Source organism: Lynx canadensis, chromosome B2, assembly GCF_007474595.2.
Source record: "Lynx canadensis isolate LIC74 chromosome B2, mLynCan4.pri.v2, whole genome shotgun sequence".
Taxonomy (NCBI): Eukaryota; Metazoa; Chordata; class Mammalia; order Carnivora; family Felidae; genus Lynx; species Lynx canadensis.
Genome location: NC_044307.1, coordinates 132,039,766 through 132,059,307, shown reverse-complemented (window position 1 = coordinate 132,059,307; position 19,542 = coordinate 132,039,766). Strand labels below are relative to the sequence as shown.

Sequence of the window (19,542 nt, the reverse complement as noted above, 5' to 3'; positions counted from 1 at the left end):
TTCCTAACCCGGGTTGGCCTCCCCTGCCTTCCCTCCGCCGCGTCCCCAGCCGCCCGGCGGAGCCGCGCTGCAGGACCAGGCGGCCGGCCAGGGCAAGCGTCCTTCCCCGGCGGAGCCCACTTCTCCCGCCGCCACAGGCCGGGCTGGAGCAGGCTCCGGCTCCTGGGCCGCGTGATGCAGCCCAAAAAAGGTGCATCCTCGCACGTGTCCCCGCCGGCGCCCCGGCCCCTGGCGACCAGGCCCCCAGCGCCGCCGCCCAATCGCCGCGGCCGCCTCGCGCTCGGGCCACGTCCGCCGGCCGCGGGGACACGGGGACCGCAGCCGCGCCGCCCGCCGCCATGCGGTTCCGGTTCGGGGTGGTGGTGCCGCCCGCGGTGGCCGGGCGGGGGCCGGAGCTGCTGGTCGTGGGCTCGCGGCCCGAGCTGGGGGGCTGGGAGCCGCGCGGGGCCGTGCGCCTGAGGCCGGCGGGCACGGCTGCGGGCGCCGGGGCGCTGGCGCTGCAGGAGCCGGGCCTGTGGCTCGGGGAGGTGGAGCTGGCGCCCGAGGAGGCGGCGCAGGACGGGGCGGAGCCGGGCCGCGTGGACACTTTCTGGTACAAGTTCCTGAAGCGGGAGCCGGGAGGAGAGCTCTCCTGGGAAGGTACTGGAAGCCGGCGGCCGTCCCCGAGCGCGGACCGGGGGCTCGGGGCTCCTCCTCGGCCTGGGGCGTTCGGCCGGGGCCCGCTGCGCGCCCCCTCCCGGCCTTCGAAAGCCGCCCCGAACTCCCCGGGTGCCCCGGGCTGACCCTTCGCGGCCGCCCGGCGGAGCGGGGCCCGGCGCGCCCCTTTCGCCTTTGCTCCCCGACCCTCCGCCCTCTTCCCCGCACACCCAGCACCCGGTGCCCAGTGTGTGTCCCCCGCGCCCCGGCCGCTCCCGGGTTCGCTCGTCAGCTCCGCCGTAGTGGTTTCTGTGTCCTCGCTTTCCCGCCTCGTTCGCCGAGACATCACCCAACCGGAGAAGCTGGCCTGCTCGCTCATCCTCGCGCTTCCTTCCCCTCTTAGATCTGAGAGTGAGCGAGTTGCAAACACGTTGAGTGTTTCTCTTTTCGGCCAGACTCTGGTTTCTTAGGCTATACACACAGTATACGTAGTTGTAAAAACAGCCAACTTTCAAGGTAAAAACTTACTGTTTCCTCCGCACACCTTAAGCCCACTGCCAACTGCCCAGTATATGTGTCCGTCAACCTATCATGTATCTATCTCACGCGCAGATCGTGTAATAGAGGATTCTACGCCTTGCCTTTTCTCGCCTAACGATATGTTGCGGATGCTTTTTAGTGTCACTCCATAGAGATGTATCTGGTTTTTGAAACGGCAACAAGATAGTCTGCATCTAACTTGGGTGCATTTACGTTGTCTCTTTCTCCTTTGCTATAAACAGTAATAGCTTAATGTGTGCAGCTGTCTTTGAGTGTTTGGGAGTGTTGCGGTGGGGTGGATTCTGCCAAGGGAAATTGTTGGGTCAAAGTGTGGCCATATTTTACGTTTCAAAAAGGACTGCCAAATTATACCCTGAAAAGGTTCTACCAGTGTGGACTCCCGCCGGCGATGTGTGAATTCAGATGGCAATTTCTCTTAAGTGTGGTGTGCAAAGTACAGGATTGGAGTAGGGGCGATTCAGGAGCTGTCTAACGATGATGAAATGAATGTCTCTGTAGAAGTTTATATGACAAAAATGGGCCATTTAGTCATAATGGTGTGGAAACAAAGAATCAGTAAAGAGCTTGAGTATTCTGTAATACGTTTATATATTATCCTTGTCCCACTGGGTTTTATGGCCCGGTGGCATTTATTGTTACTTTGTATTACCATGCCAGAATTGAAAGGTAGCCTCACCGGTTTATATGCCCTTCTTTATAGGATACTTCAGTAGGATACTACTTTAGTAGGATACTACTTTTATTAATGACATTATATAATAATTTTTTCCCAGTAAAATATCTGGTCATTTTATTAAAAATTAAAGACTTACCCTTCCCTAGTCCCTCTCCTTTTCTGTTTTTAGCTTTTCTGATATTCCTTTCACAGTTCGAAATAATTTGCTTATTATTGCTATTTCTTAATGTATTAACTTTTCCGAGCTTAGATTTTCTGAGTTACTAGGTAAATCATGTAATATTTTAAAATTAGAAATCGACAGCCACTGTATACCCATAAATTTAGCCATCATACTGTGAAATATGAAGAATTTAAGTTCATTATCTTAATTATGCTGATTTTTATATTATTCTTTGATATAAAAATTATATATTTATATCATTGTTGTCTTTCTATTACATAGAAATTTCTGTGTTAGAATTCTATTATATGGAAAGTTACTCCTGTGTAAGAGGATAAGAAAAATAACTGGCTTACACATGCTCCCCTCTCTCCTTACTTTGGTTAATTATTTTCTCTACATTGGTAAGTTTTGTATAATTTTTATTTTGTTTTATAATTGTTACTATTCCTTCTTGTTTTAGATTGGTAACTTGATTCTAAGAATGGTAAATTAACAAACAGCATTATGAGAGGTGTTGTAGGATTCTGGAGCCAGAATGCCTGGGTTCACTGACCTGTGTGTGACCTTGGGCAAGTTACTAAACCTTACTGTTCTGTTGTTGAAAGAACCAAGCTGACTAAAATCTAAAGGAATTAGAATAGGACTTACATTAAGTGTTAAGTAAGTGTTAGTGATTATTACCTTTACTGTTATGATTAGGAAATAATTACTGCAGAACCGAGTAGTGCAATTAGTCTCATTAAAAAGGAAATATAATTTTGTGACACGGAACCTGTGCCACCGGAAGGAGAAATTCTCTGCTCTTCTGCTATAAATTACGATTAGAGTTTACTTAAACTGTATTTGGGTGGTAATGTTCTTCTACAACTTGTTTCAAAATTTCTAGTTAATTTTTTTTAGCAGAAGACCCACACTGATCATCATAATTTCCCAGCTTGATTAAGTATTTGATGGATACAGATTTCTCACTCTTTGAAAATATTTTTCCTTGAAAAATTGGGGTTATTCTAATTTTCACTGATACATAGCTTTCTGAGCACAGCTATCTGGGACTTTTTTCTTTTTTTTTCTTAGTTGAACCCCTGTGTTAGTTACATTGTTTGGGATTCCGTGTCTTCCTCTTTCTTAAATATCTTACTCATTTTGTTGGATTGTATCCTAAAATAATTTTGAAGAAACAGTAAATGAGAGATAACCTGAGAGGTTAAATACCTGAATACTTAAATGCCCGAGGATATCTTTATTTTGCCCTCACACTTGATCATTAGGTAGAGTTTTCTAGTCTCAAATTAATTTTCCCTTAGAAGCCGTTGCCTCAGCGCCTTCTAGCACCCATTGTAATTGACAATTGTGATGCCAAACTAAGCCCGTTCCTTTGTAGACAGTCTTTATTTTTTTCCTCCCCTTTTGAAACTTTAGAAGCTTTCCTTAAGTTATTTTACCAGGATTTATCTGAGTCTCTTTTGTTTATATTCCTTGACAGTTAATTGGTTGGCTGTTTCAATTTCAGGAATTCTTTCTTTGAACTCAGGGAAATTTTTTATTTTTTCATTTCCTCCCCTGTTTTCTTTGTTCTTCCCTCTGAAATATCTGTTACCCATATATTGTACCTTCTGCATATATGTAAGCATCTCTTAAATTTTGTCTTGTATTTTCTATGTTTTGTGTTTGGATGGATTTTCCTGACAGTGTTTCTCAGATCACTGTTTGGTTTTTAATTAAAAAAATTTTTTTTTTAACGTTTATTTATTTTTGAGACAGAGAGAGACAGAGCATGAACAGGGGAGGGTCAGAGAGAGAGGGAGACACAGAATCTGAAACAGGCTCCAGGCTCTGAGCAGTCAGCACAGAGCCCGACGCGGGGCTTGAACTCACGGACTGCGAGATCATGACCTGAGCCGAAGTCGGACGCTTAACTGACTAAGCCACCCAGGCGCCCCTGGTTTTTAATTTTTTTTTAATGTTTATTTATTTTTGAGAGGGGAGGGAGGGGCAGGGAGAGGGACACAGAATTCAAAACAGGCTCCAGGGTCTGAGCTGTCAGCATAGAGCCCTATGTGGGGTTTGAACTCAAGAACTGCAAGATCATGACCTGAGCTGAAGTCAGCCGCTTAACCCACTGAGCCACCCAGGCGCCCCTCACTGTTTGGTTTTTAATAGTAGGCATTCCATGATTTAGTCCTTACACTGGAATTTTTTTTTTTTTTGGTAATCATATTTTTAATCTTCCACATTTTTTCTGTTATTCTCTGATTTCTTTTTTAGAAACTGCTTTTCTTCCTATATGGATACAATTAATAACCGAATCTTTCTGATGATGACATTAGATAGAATTGATTGAAAGTTGTTTCTGTCTTGCATTTATTTATTTTTCTCTATAGGCAATTGTTTTTTTATACTACAGATTTTCCTCAAATATCTGGTAATCCTTGGATGACCATTCATTTTTATGAATAAAGGCTATGCGGATTAGTATGGGTAGTTGGGCTGGTTTTGTTTTGAAGTTGCTTATGCTTACCCCAGATCCCCTCTACATGGGAGGTCATGCATGGGATACTGTGTAATTTGACAGATTTTGCACAGAGAGGTTTCCTTCCTTAGGGTGTGAGGCTGGGGAGCCAGCCAGCTCCAGGTCCTTAAAATTAGCAAGTAAAACCAGACAAACAAGCAAACCAAACTTTACTATGTGGAAAGATATTTTAGCTTATTTATTCCTAAATGGAATTGCTTTTTTTTTTTTTGTTTTTTTTGTTTTCTTTTTTTGGTTTTGTTTTGTTTTGTTTTTACCTTTACCTCTACTGGGTGGATCCATAGATGTCTCAAGATCTTTCCAGAAAAATCTCTCCTTTCTATGTTTAGGGCATACTGAATTCATGTTGCTGATAGGGTGGGCTGGGAGGAGCCATGTGGGAAACCTTCTTTCCTTCCAGTCTTCTCCAGGTTTGCATCTGTTTATTTGTTAGATCTCTTCTTACCTGTTGCTTTATTTTAGAAATCTTCCCTAACTCCTCTCTTAATCTTTCTCATAGTACCTCTTCCTTTCCTCATACTTCATCTTATAATTTAAAATCACATTAGTTATATTGGCCTAGACTCTTTGATTGCAAGTAATAGAAAACTGAGTGTAAATGAGCCTAAAAAAAAAAAAAAAGAAATTATTATTAACTCATATAACCAAAGTAAAAGAAGCATGGTATTTAACCAGACAGAGTTCTCCTCACTTGCTCTCCAGCTCTCTCTCTTCCCCCTTGGATTTGCTTTACTCTGGTTTGGACTTCATTCTCTCAAGCAAACTCTACCAAGCTAGATTTCCCCACAGGGAGCTCCAGGCTTACATACTCAAAGCCAGAGAAGAAAAAAATGTTCTTCCCTGACAGCTCTAGTTAGTAAAATGTGTGGGAGGGGCGCCTGGGTGGCTCAGTGGGTTAAATGTCAGACTTCGGCTCAGGTCAAGATCTCACAGTTCGTGGGGCGCCTGGGTGGCGCAGTCGGTTAAGCGTCCGACTTCAGCCAGGTCACGATCTCGCGGTTGGTGAGTTCGAGCCCCGCGTCGGGCTCTGGGCTGATGGCTCGGAGCCTGGAGCCTGTTTCCGATTCTGTGTCTCCCTCTCTCTCTGCCCCTCCCCCGTTCATGCTCTGTCTCTCTCTGTCCCAAAAATAAATAAACGTTGAAAAAAAAAAAAAAAAATAGATCTCACAGTTCGTGAGTTGGAGCCTGGTGTCGGGCTCTGTGCTGACAGCTCAGAGCCTGAAGCTGCTTTGGATTCTGGGTCTCCTTTCTCTGCCCCTCCCCGGCTCAAGCTCTCTCTCTCAAAAAACGAATAAATGTTAAAAAGAAAAAAAAGAAAACTGGGGGGGGAGAAAACTGGAATTCACCTTTCTTGAACCAATCCTTCTTGCCAAGGAGGTGGGAGTACAATGAGCACAGTCAACAGCAAACCCTTCTTGGAGTTGAGGAGGAGCAAGTCCCCCCGAAAGTGTGTAGTGTTTCAGGGACAGTTTAGAATACGGTGGTTAACGGGAGGTTATCAGGAAAACACAACAGTTGCTTAAACACATAAGAGTTAAATTTTCCGCTACAGAAAGTACATAGATGGAGGTGGTGATGGTCCACAGCTAATGGATGTCAGGAGAGGGGTCATCATATTTCCTTGGCTTTTTCCTCAAGACACCAGCTGCCGCTCTTATCACCACCTCTGCATCCAGTGGAATATGGGAGGAGAGAGAAGAGTGGAAGTGTCAGCCATGAGTATCCCTTTTATCTAGAAAGCTGTAACTTCAGCTCAGTCCTCTCCTGTCCAGAACACACACTTCTTTTCACTTGGTGATTGTGAGTAAAGCTGCCGTAAACAGTGATGTGCAAGTTTTTATATACACATAATAAAGATTTTGAAAAATCTTTAAGAATGGGTTTGCCAATCATATAAAGCTAGAATGAGCTTTAGAAGAAATTGCCAAACCATCTTCCAGAGTGATCCTAGCATTTTTCATTTCTACCAGCAATGAATGAGACTTCCTATTGCTACACATCCTCATCGGCAATTGATTTTGTTAGTTTTTTGGATTTTAACTATTCTTACAGGTGTGCAGTAGTCTCTGAGTTTTAAATTTTTAATGTTTATTTTTGAAAGGGAGAGAGCGTGAGTGGGGGAGGGGCATAGAGAGAAAGAGGGAGACACAGAGTCTGAAGCAGGCTCCAGGCTCTGAGCCGTAGGCACAGAGCCCCATGTGGGGCTCGAACTCACAAACTGCGAGAACATGACCTGAGCTGAAGTCAGAGGCTTAACCGACTGAGCCACCCAGGCTCCCCTGATTTTTAAATTTTTTAAAAATGTTGGGGCGCCTGGGTGGCGCAGTCGGTTAAGCGTCCGACTTCAGCCAGGTCACGATCTCGCGGTCCGTGAGTTCGCGCCCCGCGTCAGGCTCTGGGCTGATGGCTCGGAGCCTGGAGCCTGCTTCGGATTCTGTGTCTCCCTCTCTCTCTGCCCCTCCCCCGTTCATGCTCTGTCTCTCTCTGTCCCAAAAATAATTAAAAAAAAAAAAAAGTTGAAAATAAAAATGTTTATTTATTATTTTTGAGAGAGACAGAGCATGAGCAGGGGAGGGGCAGAGAGAGAGAGGGAGACGTAGAATCTGAAGCAGGCCCCAAGCTCTGTGCTGTCCGATGCAGGGCTCAAACTCATGAACCATGAGATCATGACCTGAGCCGAAGTCGGACGCTTAACCAATTGAGCCACCCAGGCACACCTCTGATTTTTTAAATTAGCAATTCCCTAGTAATAAATGACGTGAAGCATCATTTTATATGCTTATTTGTCATCTGTAATGTCTTTAATTGGGTGTCTGCTCAGATCTCTTCTCCACTTTTTAGGTAGGTTGTTTTCTTATTGCTGACTTTTAACAGTTCTTTGAATATTTGGATACAATTCTAAAGTGATAGGTGATTTGCAAATATTTCCTCCCTGTCACCTGTCTTTTCATTTTCTTAACAGTATGCAGTCCAACTTATCTTTTTTTTTTCTTTTATGGATTGTGCTTTTGGTTTTGAATAAAAAACTCATTTCTAAGTCCAGGTTATCTAGATTTCCTTCAGTGTTATCTTCTAGAAGCTTTCTATAGTTTGGCATGTTACATGTAGGTGTATAATTCATTTTGTGTTAATTTTTATTTATGATACAAAGCCTGTGTCTAGGTTCTTTTTTGGTTTTCATGTGGGCATCCAATTGTTCCAGCCCTATTTGTTGAAAACTTTGTCTTTCCTTTTTTTGATGTGCCTTTTAAAACTCAGTCGGCTGCATTTGCACTGCTCTATGTGCCCATTCTTTCACCCACATCACACTGGGTTGGTTACGGTAGTTTTAGGCTAATCTTGAAATATTAATAGTATGGGCCCTCCATCTTTGTTTTCTTCAGTATTGTGTTGAGTCTTTTTGATGTTTTGCCTTTTCACTTACATTTTAGAATCAATTTGTTGTTATTACAAAATAGCTTGCTGTGATTTGGTTGGGATTGCATTGACTATATATCAAGTTCAGAAAAACTGACATCTTAACAGTACTGAGTCTTTTAATCTATGAACCTGGAATACGTCTCCATTTAATTAGGTCTTCTTTGATTTCTTTCATTAGTGTTTTGTGGTTGTTCACGTACAGATCCTGTACATGTTTTGTTAGGTTTATACATTGTTTTTGGGAGGGTTGTTATTTTAAAGGGTGTATTTAAAAACTTTTCCATTTTATTTTATTTTTTATTAAAAAATTTTTTTTAATGTTTATTTATTTCTGAGACAGAGAGAGACAGAGCATGAGTAGAGGAGGGGCAGAGAGCGAGGGAGACACAGAATCAGAAGCAAGCTCCAGGCTCTGAGCTGTTAGCACAGAGCCCAAAGTGGGGCTCGAACCCATGAACCATGAGATCATGACCTGAGCTGAAGTTGGTCGCTCAACCGACCGAGCCACCCAGGCACCCCAAAACACTTTTCAATTTTAAATTTCAATTGTTCGTTGCTGATACATAGAAGGAAACTGACTTCCATATCTATTGATACTTGTTTGGATGCTGGACATTGTGGTTTTACATTGTTTTAGAATTTCAGATTTTTTTCTGGCAGTTATTTGTGAATTAGTTTGTTACCTTTGAAGTTTATCTTGAAGGTTTATAAGGTTTATGTAGGTATATAGTCGTTTTTAGTGTAGGGCTAATTTAGCCCCACTACTAAACAATGACCCTTCTATGTTCTCTTTTGAATGCCCCATGTATTAAATAAGATCTCCTCACCCTGATGGAAATGCAAATGTTTCTCGGTTTTGTATTAGCTCTGCCAAGTCTTTAGCATACAATATTCAGAAATTTACTCTGTTTTTTGTATGGCTTGCCATTTGTCCTTTGTATGGCTCTATCAAATTTCATTTTATGCATCCACAGATTGGCACGAAGCCGAAGAATCTAGGAGACTTTTGTGAAGATTTATCGAACTCTTTCTCTTCATTGCTTTCTCATTTCTGGCATTTGTTCTTACAAATTCTACTCACCCTGTTCTCCCCATATTTGTATTTCTGTTTTCTCAATTACAGGTACCATTAAGTTCTATTTGGAATCCTGTCCCTGTGTCATGGTTCAGAAATTCTCTATAAGTAGAAATCCATGGCATTCATATTGTTCGCCTTGTTTCTTTCTCTTCTCTCAGAAATTATAGTCCTGTGCTGCCTTTTGTTCAGCATTTGAAAGCAGTTGTTTCATACATTGTGCCATTGTTTTAGTTGTTACTTTAACAGGAAAGAGAAGAAGTCTTGGACTGATTTTTAAAAGTTTGCAGGTAGATATTTTTCTAGCATATTTTTAAAAATTTTGCAGAACAATTCTTTTTTAAAATATGTGTATTTATTTTTGAGAAAGAGAGAGAAAGAGCCAGCACAGAGCCCGACTTGGGGCTCAAACTCACGAACTGTGAGATCATGACCTGAGCTGAAATCAAGAATTAGATGCTTAACCAACTGAGCCACCCAGATGCCCCACAAAATAATTCTTGATTTTGTGGTTTATTTCTAATATATTTATGTGTGTGTGTATTTATATGTACATGGATTCACACACATACAGAGTCTAATATATGTATTTTTCTTGTTAAAATTAGGTTGTTTTCCTGGTTTTCTTTTTTTTTTTTTAATCAAAAAAAAATTTTTTTTTTAACATTTATTCACCTTTGAAAGACAGAGAGAGAGTGCGAATGGGGAAGGGGCAGAGAGAGAGGCAGACACAGAATCCAAAGCAGGCTCCGGGCTGCAAGCTGTCAGCATGGAGCCCAATGCGGGGCTCGAACTCACAGACCACAAGATCATGACCTGAGCTGAAGTCGGCCGCCCAACCGACTGAGCCACCCAGGCACCCCTCCTTGTTTTCTTTAATGCTGAAGATCCTTAACTCTTTACTTAGAACCTGGCATTAAATTTTGTCCCTATTCAGTAACACTCTGTCTCGGTTTATAGTTTTAGATGTTAATGGCCGTAAGTTCAACATTCAAATTATCACTATTTTTACTCCACTCTTTTTTTCTCTTCAAAAATTAATTTATCTTCATTTCATATTACTTTTTGTGCCACAACAATGATTATGTTAAAGTAGAAATGCCATGAACATTTCTAATTTTTAAATAATCATATATTATAATTTAAGGAGCTTAAACAAATCAACATGCATAACTTTATATTTTAAGATAACGTATTAGTTTTCTAGGGGTACCATAACAAATTACCACAGACTGGATGACTTAAACAACAGATTTATTTTCTCATAGTTCTGGAGGCTAGAAGTCCCAAATCAGAGTTTCAGCAGGATTGGTTTCTTCTGAGGTGTGTGAGGGAAAGATCTGTCCAAGGCCTTTCTCCGTGGCTTGTAGATGGTCATCTTTTCCCTAATCCTTACTTGATCTTCTCTCTATGCATCTTTCTGTCCAAATTTTTGCTCTTTATGAGGACACCAGTCACATTGCATTAATGCCTATCCCAGTGACTTCATTTTAAAGTTGACTACTACTATAAAGGTACTGTTTCGAAATAAGATAATATTCAGAAGAACTGAAGGGTAGGATCTCAACATATGAATTTTTGGGGACACAATTCAACCCACAACGTGTAGTAAATTTTTTCTAATATCTAATTCATTATTATTAACATTCTAAATTATTAAAGAAGGTTATCAGTTGTCTTTGGGTGGGAAAACTTGCCGTATGCCTAATTCACTGTTTTCTATATTCTAGATAAAAGACATGTATTTAGAAGGTAATATGAAGGGATGCCATAGCACAGTGGAAAGAACAAGTGTTTGGAATAGGATAAACTCTGATCAGACATCAGATTCTGCCACAGACTTGTATAACCTTATATAAATTACTTAACCCCATAAGTTTGTTTGCTTCCTTTCTAAAAAGGGATGATTAAAAACTGTACTAGGGTTGTTATGAGGACTAGTTCATAAAGTGCCTAGAAGAAAGTAGTAGCTATCACTTTAAGATAGCCAACAATTTATAGCAGCTGAATTACCTTGGTCTTTCCATTTTCAATAAAAAATTCATTGATCTTGAAGAAAGTTTATGTTCATTGAAGCAGCAGTTTTGTGTAATATTTGACTAATCCATACAATGGATTATATTCTAGATTATGCTACATCTTCCCAATATTACTTGCCTTTCCTATTTCTACTTCTGTTTCTACTCCAGCTATGCTATACCTTGGGGAAGACTTGGTTTGAGTGGAGGATAGATGGACATGTACTGAATAAGGGATATCATCCACGTTGCAGCTGAGTTTTGTGGATACAGTGCACTCAATTTTAATTGGATAAACTTTGAGTAGAAGAACAATCTCCTAAGTATGACCTTGGTCCTTTGTTTCATCCATTATGAGGTGAGAGTCTTTCAAGAACATAGTTTTGCTTACTACACTCAAAGGAACCATCAAAAAGGAAGGAATCAAAGTTAAGGAATCATTAAAAAGGCAGTACACACAGAGGGGCCTGGTAGAGCATTACAGGAGAATAGTGTAATGAGATATGAATGACAAGGATAAGGAAACCTTTGAAGAGTGACATATGACATGGTCAAGAAAGATTTATTTTGGTAATAGTTTATTACTGTTGAATGAAAAATTCCACCTAAAAATTATAATGAAACTTTACTGTTTCTTGGTCACCTGAAATTATTGTATGATGATTTCATTTTATGATGGAGAAAGTGGGGTCCAAAGAGGTTTAGTGGATAATCTAAGCTCACACGGTGCTAACCTATGGGAAACGCTGGCTGTGGGAAACAGCTTCTTTTAGGCATGATTCAGCACTAAGCAGGGCATGGGAATTTGGTGAATGAATTTTAATATCCCATCTACAAACTCTTAACTGTGGGACTTGACAGATGAGAAAGAGTTCGTGCTGGCTGTGTAAGATCTGGGATATCTCTGTATTATCCGCGAGAAGGGACTTGACAGAGAATGAGAAGGAATGGGGAAGTGAGTTGATACTCTACTTACTCCAAATGATCCTTCTCTTGACATTCTCTCGGTGGCTCCCCAACTCCTTTTTCTTGAGAGCATTCTTTTTTGTGTTGTATCAGCCAAAATGACCCGAATTTTTAACAACATCAAGAAGGATCTTCAAACCAAAATGGCAAGCATTTCCTTGCCTTGTGGATCCAAACCAGTTGTACTAGACAGGAGGAAAATAATCCAGGAGTAGATATTATTGCAGTTTCTTATTCAATCTCCCCCAGTACCTGATCCTCTATCATTTTCCAGAGAGTTAATGAGAGCTGAAATGAAAATTCTTGCTGCTTTTATACGATTTGTTCATGTGCCCTAGAAGCAGAATGAGGTTCTAGTTTTAGGATAGGTTAAAGAAAAAATATGTCGCATGCTCACACAGTCTGGAGGGAGAAAAGTTATGAACTTTTTCTTTTTAAAGGTGGTACATTGACTACAATCTTAAAAATGTTCTTTGCTGCTCCTAAAGAAACAAAATAATCAGTTGGATAAAGCATTAATTTAAACAAGTGTAGGGGCACAAGTATAGGGTTAAGCATCCGACTCGATTTTGGCTCAGGTCATGATCTCACGGTTTGTGAGTTTGAGCCCCGTGTTGGGATCTGCATGGGCAGTGTGGAGCCTGCTTGGGATTTTCTCTCTCTCCCTATCTCTCTGCCCTTCCCTTGCTTGCTCTCTCTCTCAAAATAAAAAATAATAAGAAAATAATTTAAAAATTTTAAACAAGTATAACATACTTTATGTTGTTTAATTTGGGAAAATAAAATGCATATAGTGGAGATTTTCTATTTCACTGTGTTTCTTTGTGTAAAAATAATGCTCATGAGTATTTGGGATGCGAGAGGGAGTGAGGAAAAGATTTACAGTTGGACTTAATGAGATGAGAAACGTCAGAGGAGATTTCAACTTTCTGCAAAAGACTCAGGCTCTGCTGGCAGGTCAGGTCCCCCTCGCTGGGCGTCGCTTAGGTCTTGCTATCGGCTTCTGCACAGGAAGGCTCATTAAAATGTTCTGTTATTCCGAGATCCTCAACTTGAATATTGTTATCTGGACAGTTCTCTGTTTTTTGCTCTGATGGTGGGATCCTGGGCTGCGTCCAGCCAGCGTAGGTCTGTAGTACAGCCAGTATGCACCGAGTGAGAAGCTTAACATTTTCAGTTCTATGACCTTCATGTTTTTAACTGTTAAATCATAATATCACGTTAAACATAACATAGAGCTTTATCCTGAATTTTAGCTAATTAAACCATAGAGAATTAGATAAACAGTTGCTGTGAAATCATTTTCTTTTCAGTTTAGTAAACTATAATTTTATATTATAGTTATTATATTATATTGTATTATATTATATTATATTATAATTATAATGATGTAATATATTATATTATGTTGTCATAATTCTATATTATGTCCATGAGCAAAGAAGATTTTTATCAACATTTCACTTATGATTGCCAAAATTTCTGGATGCTATATTTGTAGATTTTATGAACTATTTGTGCCTTTGAAAAAAGTTACTATAGCATTTAGATTCATGTCTTTTGCTATAAAGCACCAATTTATTACCTTCATCATTGACTGAAATCACTAAAAAATCTATTTGAGGAGCGTGACGACCGTTACCCAGAACAATTCCAGAGCTAGAGAAATTTTGGACTCCCATTCACCGAAGATTGTATTTGGAGGTTACACTGTTATTTCCATGATCTTATATTCAGAGCTAATCTCAATATAGTCTATTAAGTTCTGAGGTTGTGCGGATTCTGAATGTTGAATACAGAAACATATTGGCTTAAAGCATCGCTTTAACACCAGTTCAGAATAATTATGAAGAAGTATTGAGCTAATACATATGAATATGCTTTGTAAATGGAAGTAATACTTATTTTATATTAAAATATTGACAGGATTTTATCACTGGCTTATTTATATTTATCGTTTTTTAGTGATATTTTGCATTTATTTGCAATGAGGGAGTATCCTATAAAAATTTTCTTGGAAAAGCACTTTACCCCCAAACTGTGTATACATTTTTGCAAAAGCTTCAGTCTTTACTTATTCTGTTTGGAAATTTGAATCTGCAATTTTTACTTGATGATGTCTTTTGATTGTAGTTGAAGAGGTTTTATTATTTTTCAGAGAGATGCACTTAGAATTCATTAGTGAATTGATCTAATTAGGTGTGAGGAATGTAGAGAGACATAATCCAAATCAGACTTAAAACAGGGAACCCTTTTAGGTACTCTGCTATTACAAAGATGAAAAAAAATACTATGAAAATAAAAATGTATTAATTTCACTAAACTTCACATTTTAGTCTTGTTTAAAACCTTATTTTGGTATTAGCCATTGAGAAAGGATGTATATAACTTTCCCTTCCTCAATTAGAAAAAAATCCTAACAAATCAGAATAGGTGTTTGATTCACATATTCAACTCAACACAATTTTGAGGCTCAGTTATCCACCTGGAATTGTAATAGGTGCTTGGAAACAACAATGAAAAATTCACAGCTCTTGAACTTAAGAGATTTATATTCTAGCTGAGAAGGCAAAGATTTATAATCAAGCAGGGACCGTGACAGAAATCTGAAAATCTATATGCAGTGATGCGGAGGAAGTTCATCCCAGTAAGAATTCAGGAATGGGAGAGGGGTTAGGGAAGTCTTTATAGAAGGGATAGTGTTTTAAACAAACCTGGTATTTAAAGAAAGAGGATCTTCCCTCATTATTTTTTTCTGTAATTGTGAAAGTAAAAGCATCAGAATTATTTTTAGAAATCAGCCAGATGTGAGAATCATGGTTTTATTAGAGTGAGTGACAAGGGAAAAGCCGAAGTCTGGGGTTCAAAGGCATTTAAGTGGTTAGGCCTTTTGTGATAGGACTCCCTGGAAGGCCTGTGATGGGTGGCTGAGCTGTACAGGGGAGAGTGCTTTGGGGGCAGCTGGTGAGGGAGGTGGGAATGGGGACTGCAGGAGGGAGGGGGGCATCCTCTTGGGGGGGGTGAGTAGGGCCTTCTTTCCTGAGGCCTGGAGGACTGAGGCAGGGACAGCCTTTCTCTCTGCTTTGTTCATTTTGAGCCACTGCTATTGGCATCTTTTCTTTTTCTGCAAGTGTAATTCAGGGAACTCTGTAGTGAATTTTCTAGATGCATCAGTGATTCCCTAACCTGACTGAGCATTAGGATCACCTGGTGCATTAATTAGTTAATATACAGTGCAATATTGATTTCAGAAGTAGAATTCAGTGATTCCTCATTTATATACAACACCCAGTGCTCATCACAACAGGTGCCCTTTTTAATACCCATCACCCATCTAACCCATTCCTCACCTACTTCCCTCCATCAACCCTCAGTTTGTTTTCTATCATTGAGTCTCTTGTGGTTTGTTTCCTTCTCTTCTCCCCCCCTCCCCCGCCCCCACGCTTCCCATCTGTTCATCTGTTTTGTTTTTTAAATTCCACATATGAGGAGGGATACCTGGGTGGCTCAGTCAGTTAAGTGTCTGACTTCAGCTCAGGTCATGATCTCATGGTTCCTGAGTTTGAGGCCTGCATTGGGCTCTCTGCTGTCAGCACAAAGTCCACTTCAGATCTTCTGTTCCCCTCTCTCTTTACCCCTCCCCGCTCACATTTTCTCTCTCTCTCTCTCTCTCTCTCTCTCTCTCTCTCAAATATAAACATTAAAAAATAAATTCCACATATGAGTGAAATCATATGATATTTGTCTTTATCTGATTGACTCATTTCACTTAGCTTAATACATTCTAGCTCCATCCATGTCATTGCAAATGGCAAGATTTCATTCCTTTTGATGGCTAATTTCCAGTATGTATATGTGTGTGTGTATACACACACACACACACACACGCACGCACGCGCGCGCGCACGCATCTTCTTTATCCATTCAGCAGTCGATGGACATCTGTACTCTCTCCATAGTATGGCTATTGTTGATAATGCTGCTATAAACATTGGGCTGCATGTATGCCTTCAAATCTGTATTTTTGTATCCTTTGGGTGAATACCTAATAGTGCAACTGCTGGATCATAGCGTTGTTCTATTTTTTTTTTTACATTTATTTATTTTTGAGACACAGAGACAGAGCATGAGCAGGAGAAGAGCAGAGAGTGAGAGACACACAGAATCCGAAGCAGGCTCCAGGCTTTGAGCTGTCAGCACAGGGCCCAACACAGGGATCGAACCCATGAACCAGGAGATCATGACTTGAGCTGAAGACAGATGCTTAACCAACTGAGCCACCCAGGCACCCCTACTTTTAGTTTTTTGAGGAAACTCCATTCTATTTTCCAGAGTGGCTGTACCAGTTTGCATTCCCACCAACAGTGCAAGAGGGTTTCCCTTTCTTCGCATCCTTGCCAACACCTATTTTTCTTGTGTTGTTAATTTCAGCCATTCTGACCGGTGTGAGGTGGTATCTCATCATGGTTTTGATTTGTATTTCCCTGATGATGAGTAGTGTTGAGCATCTTTTCATGTGTCTGTTAGCCATCTGGATGTCTTCTTTGGAAAAATGTCTTTCATATCTTCTGCCCATTTCTTAACTGGGTTGTTCATTTTTTGGGTGTTGAGTTTGATAAGTTCATTATAGATTTTGGATACTAAAATCATATATGTTAATGCAAATTTCTTTTCCCATTTTGTTGGTTGCCTTTTAGTTTTGTTGATTGTTTTCATTGACCTAGTGAGCTTTTAAAATGTTAAAAACATTTAAAAAATGTTTTTATTTGTTTATTTATTTATTTATTTTTGAGAGAGAGAGAGAGAGAGAGCAAGAGAGTGAGCAGGGGAGGGGCAGACAGAGAGGGGAACAGGATCTGAAGTGGGCTTTGTGCTGACAGCAGCGAGCCCAATGCAGGGCTCGAACCCATGAACCATGAGGTGCCCCAACCTGGTGAGCTTTTTAAACATACAGATTCTTGGGTCAGTTGCAGATTTATGGAATCTCCAAAGGTGGAATCTAGAAATTCATTTATTTAAAAGGAGTTTTATTGAGATCTAAGTTACATGTCATAAGATTCACCCCTTTAAGCGTAAAATTCAGTGGTTTTTAGTATATTTACAACGTTGTGTAATTAACATTAATTCTCCAACATTTTCACAACAAATCAATCCCCATTTCTCCTTCCTCCATCCTCTGGCAAATGCAGTAATATATTTTCTGTCTCTGTTCATTTGCCTATTCTGAATATTTCATATAAATGGAACCATACAATATGGGGCTCTTTGTAACTGATTATACATTCTTCATTCGTACTTTCATGATTTAAAGACACTAGCTCAGTCACTTAAGTAAGTTTGTAGAAGCATAACTTCTTAGGCTGGGCTGATTACATCATGAACCCCTGGGGTGTGACCAGCATTTCCTAGTCTACATCCTTAAGAGATTTTGATTTAATAGTTCTGAGACTGGCCAGGGAATAAGAATTTTACAGTTTCCCAAGGTACTTTTGAAAACCAGGTGGTTTGGGAGACCACTGTAAGGGATTCTGCAAGTTGCAATAGTTCCATTCAACCCATACCCCACCCCCAGCCACCTCTTTTTATTTTCATCCTACTGCTTCTGTTATGGTTTGGTTTCTTGGCATTTCAGTGGCCTTTTACAAGATCTAACTCCTTTGTGTCCCTTCTCTATTCAGTCCTTCCTCCACACTGCTACCAGGATTATCTTCCTAAAATACAAATTGGATAGTGTCACATCTATGATTAAAAATTCTTTGATGATTTCTTATTTCCTGCAAAATGAATCCAAACTTCTTACTATGACCTTTGAGGCTCCTCACAATCTGTCAATTATCTACTTTTGTCTGCACTCCTGCCACTTGCTGAAAACAATCGAGAGTTCCAGCCACCCAGACTCTTTATTTCCCCCCAACATTTCATGCAACTCTTTGATAATGCTATCGCTTTTCTTGGATTTCTGTCACAGTTGTGGCAGTCTTAGATCTGCAGTGAACCATGCTACATTATTCCATTGGCTTTGGTGGAATAATATGAAAATCAGAGGCGGCTTCTTCAAATAATTTATACTTATGATACAGTTCTTAAATACAAATATTATATGATGTGAAATTATTGAATCTATCTAAACCAAACCTCTGGTTAAGGTACAACACCCATACAGGCATATACTTATTTCCTTGGATTAGGGATACAGGGGGTTAGTATGTTAATCTCTATGGGGTGTCTGCCATGGTCCATTGGTGGCATTGTAGGCCAGATTGCTTTCTTTTTCTCTGGCAGCTGCCGAGGCCATCCGTGTTGGTTGGATTCAGTATGAAGGCTTTCATTAGAGCTTCTGGTCAGAGGCTCAACCTTCCAGCATTAGCAACGGGAAGGAATACTATGCACTCTTCCAACTGGAGATCTTATGGAGCTATGAAAATTGTAGCACACATTTTAGTGAACTCATATAGTTTTAGTCATATACAGTAAAACTTTGGATTGCAAGTAATTTGTCCTGTGAGTGTTCTGCAAGATGAGCAAACATTTCTAATAAATTTTAACTTGATAAATGAGCGATGTCTTGCAATATGAGTAGTATGTGATGCTGAATGTCACATGATCACAACTGAGCCACTGGTTCTCATTCTCTCTCTCTCCCTCTCTCCTTCTCTCTCTCTCTGTCTCTGTCTCTCTCTCTCTCTCTCTCTCTCTCTCTCTCTGTGGGATTGTGAGTGATCATCTCCCATGCTCAGATGTTTGGTCTCAGGCCGCAGTGTTAGGCAGAAATAAGTGATTTTTCAGAACATTGGAAGGTGCCCACAACTGGCACTAGTGTATTTTCTGTCACTTAAAAGCACCCATGGACCGTCCTTTGCTTTTCCAGACAAGAGTAAGCTAGGAGTGCTTTGCTTCCTTCTATGTCAGGCTGCCTGCAGATACAGACCTTTGCTGCCTTATTGCCAGTTACATTAAATACAGTATATGACAGGAGTTTATTAATACTGTACTGTAGTCAACATCCATGAGAGCGTGTACAATGGCCCTCATGCAGAAAAAGGTTGAAAAGAAAGGCAGTAAGAAGAAGGAGATGATTACAGTGGAAGTGAAGAAAGAAATCATCAAGAAGTACGAATGAGGTATGCGAGTGGCTGAAATTGCAAGATATTATAAGAAATCCACATCTGCATCTTGTCTGCAGAGGAGGAGGAGAAAAAAGCGGACGAATCCCTTACTTCAAATGAGATTAGGGAGATATGTAAAATGTGGGAAACAGTGCCAAATTTTGTAGAAAAGCACCACCTGAATAAGGCCGTAGTAGTGTGAGCAATGAATCTGTTCAACAACAATGCAATGTCACATTTTCACAAAATCCTCAAAAGGAGGCAAAAACAAATGTCGTTGGATAGATTCCTTGTTAACGTTGCGAGAAAAGAAAAAGAGTCCATTGGGCCAGTAGACAGCAGTGATTTCTGTGAGTGATAGAGAAAGTTGTCCTACACAGTAACCCTC

At 40.3% G+C, this 19,542-nt stretch overlaps 1 protein-coding gene across 2 annotated transcripts in view; it reads left to right on the top strand.

Moving 5' to 3' along the window:
- Positions 1–338: 338 nt before the first annotated feature.
- The window catches only part of EPM2A (EPM2A glucan phosphatase, laforin), a 107,396-nt gene continuing 88,192 nt past the window's right edge, over positions 339–19,542 (top strand). For both annotated transcript variants that reach the window (XM_030316524.1, XM_030316525.1), the window contains exon 1: positions 339–639. In XM_030316524.1, coding sequence (XP_030172384.1) covers positions 339–639 — 301 coding nt within the window. The remainder of the gene's footprint in view (positions 640–19,542) is intronic.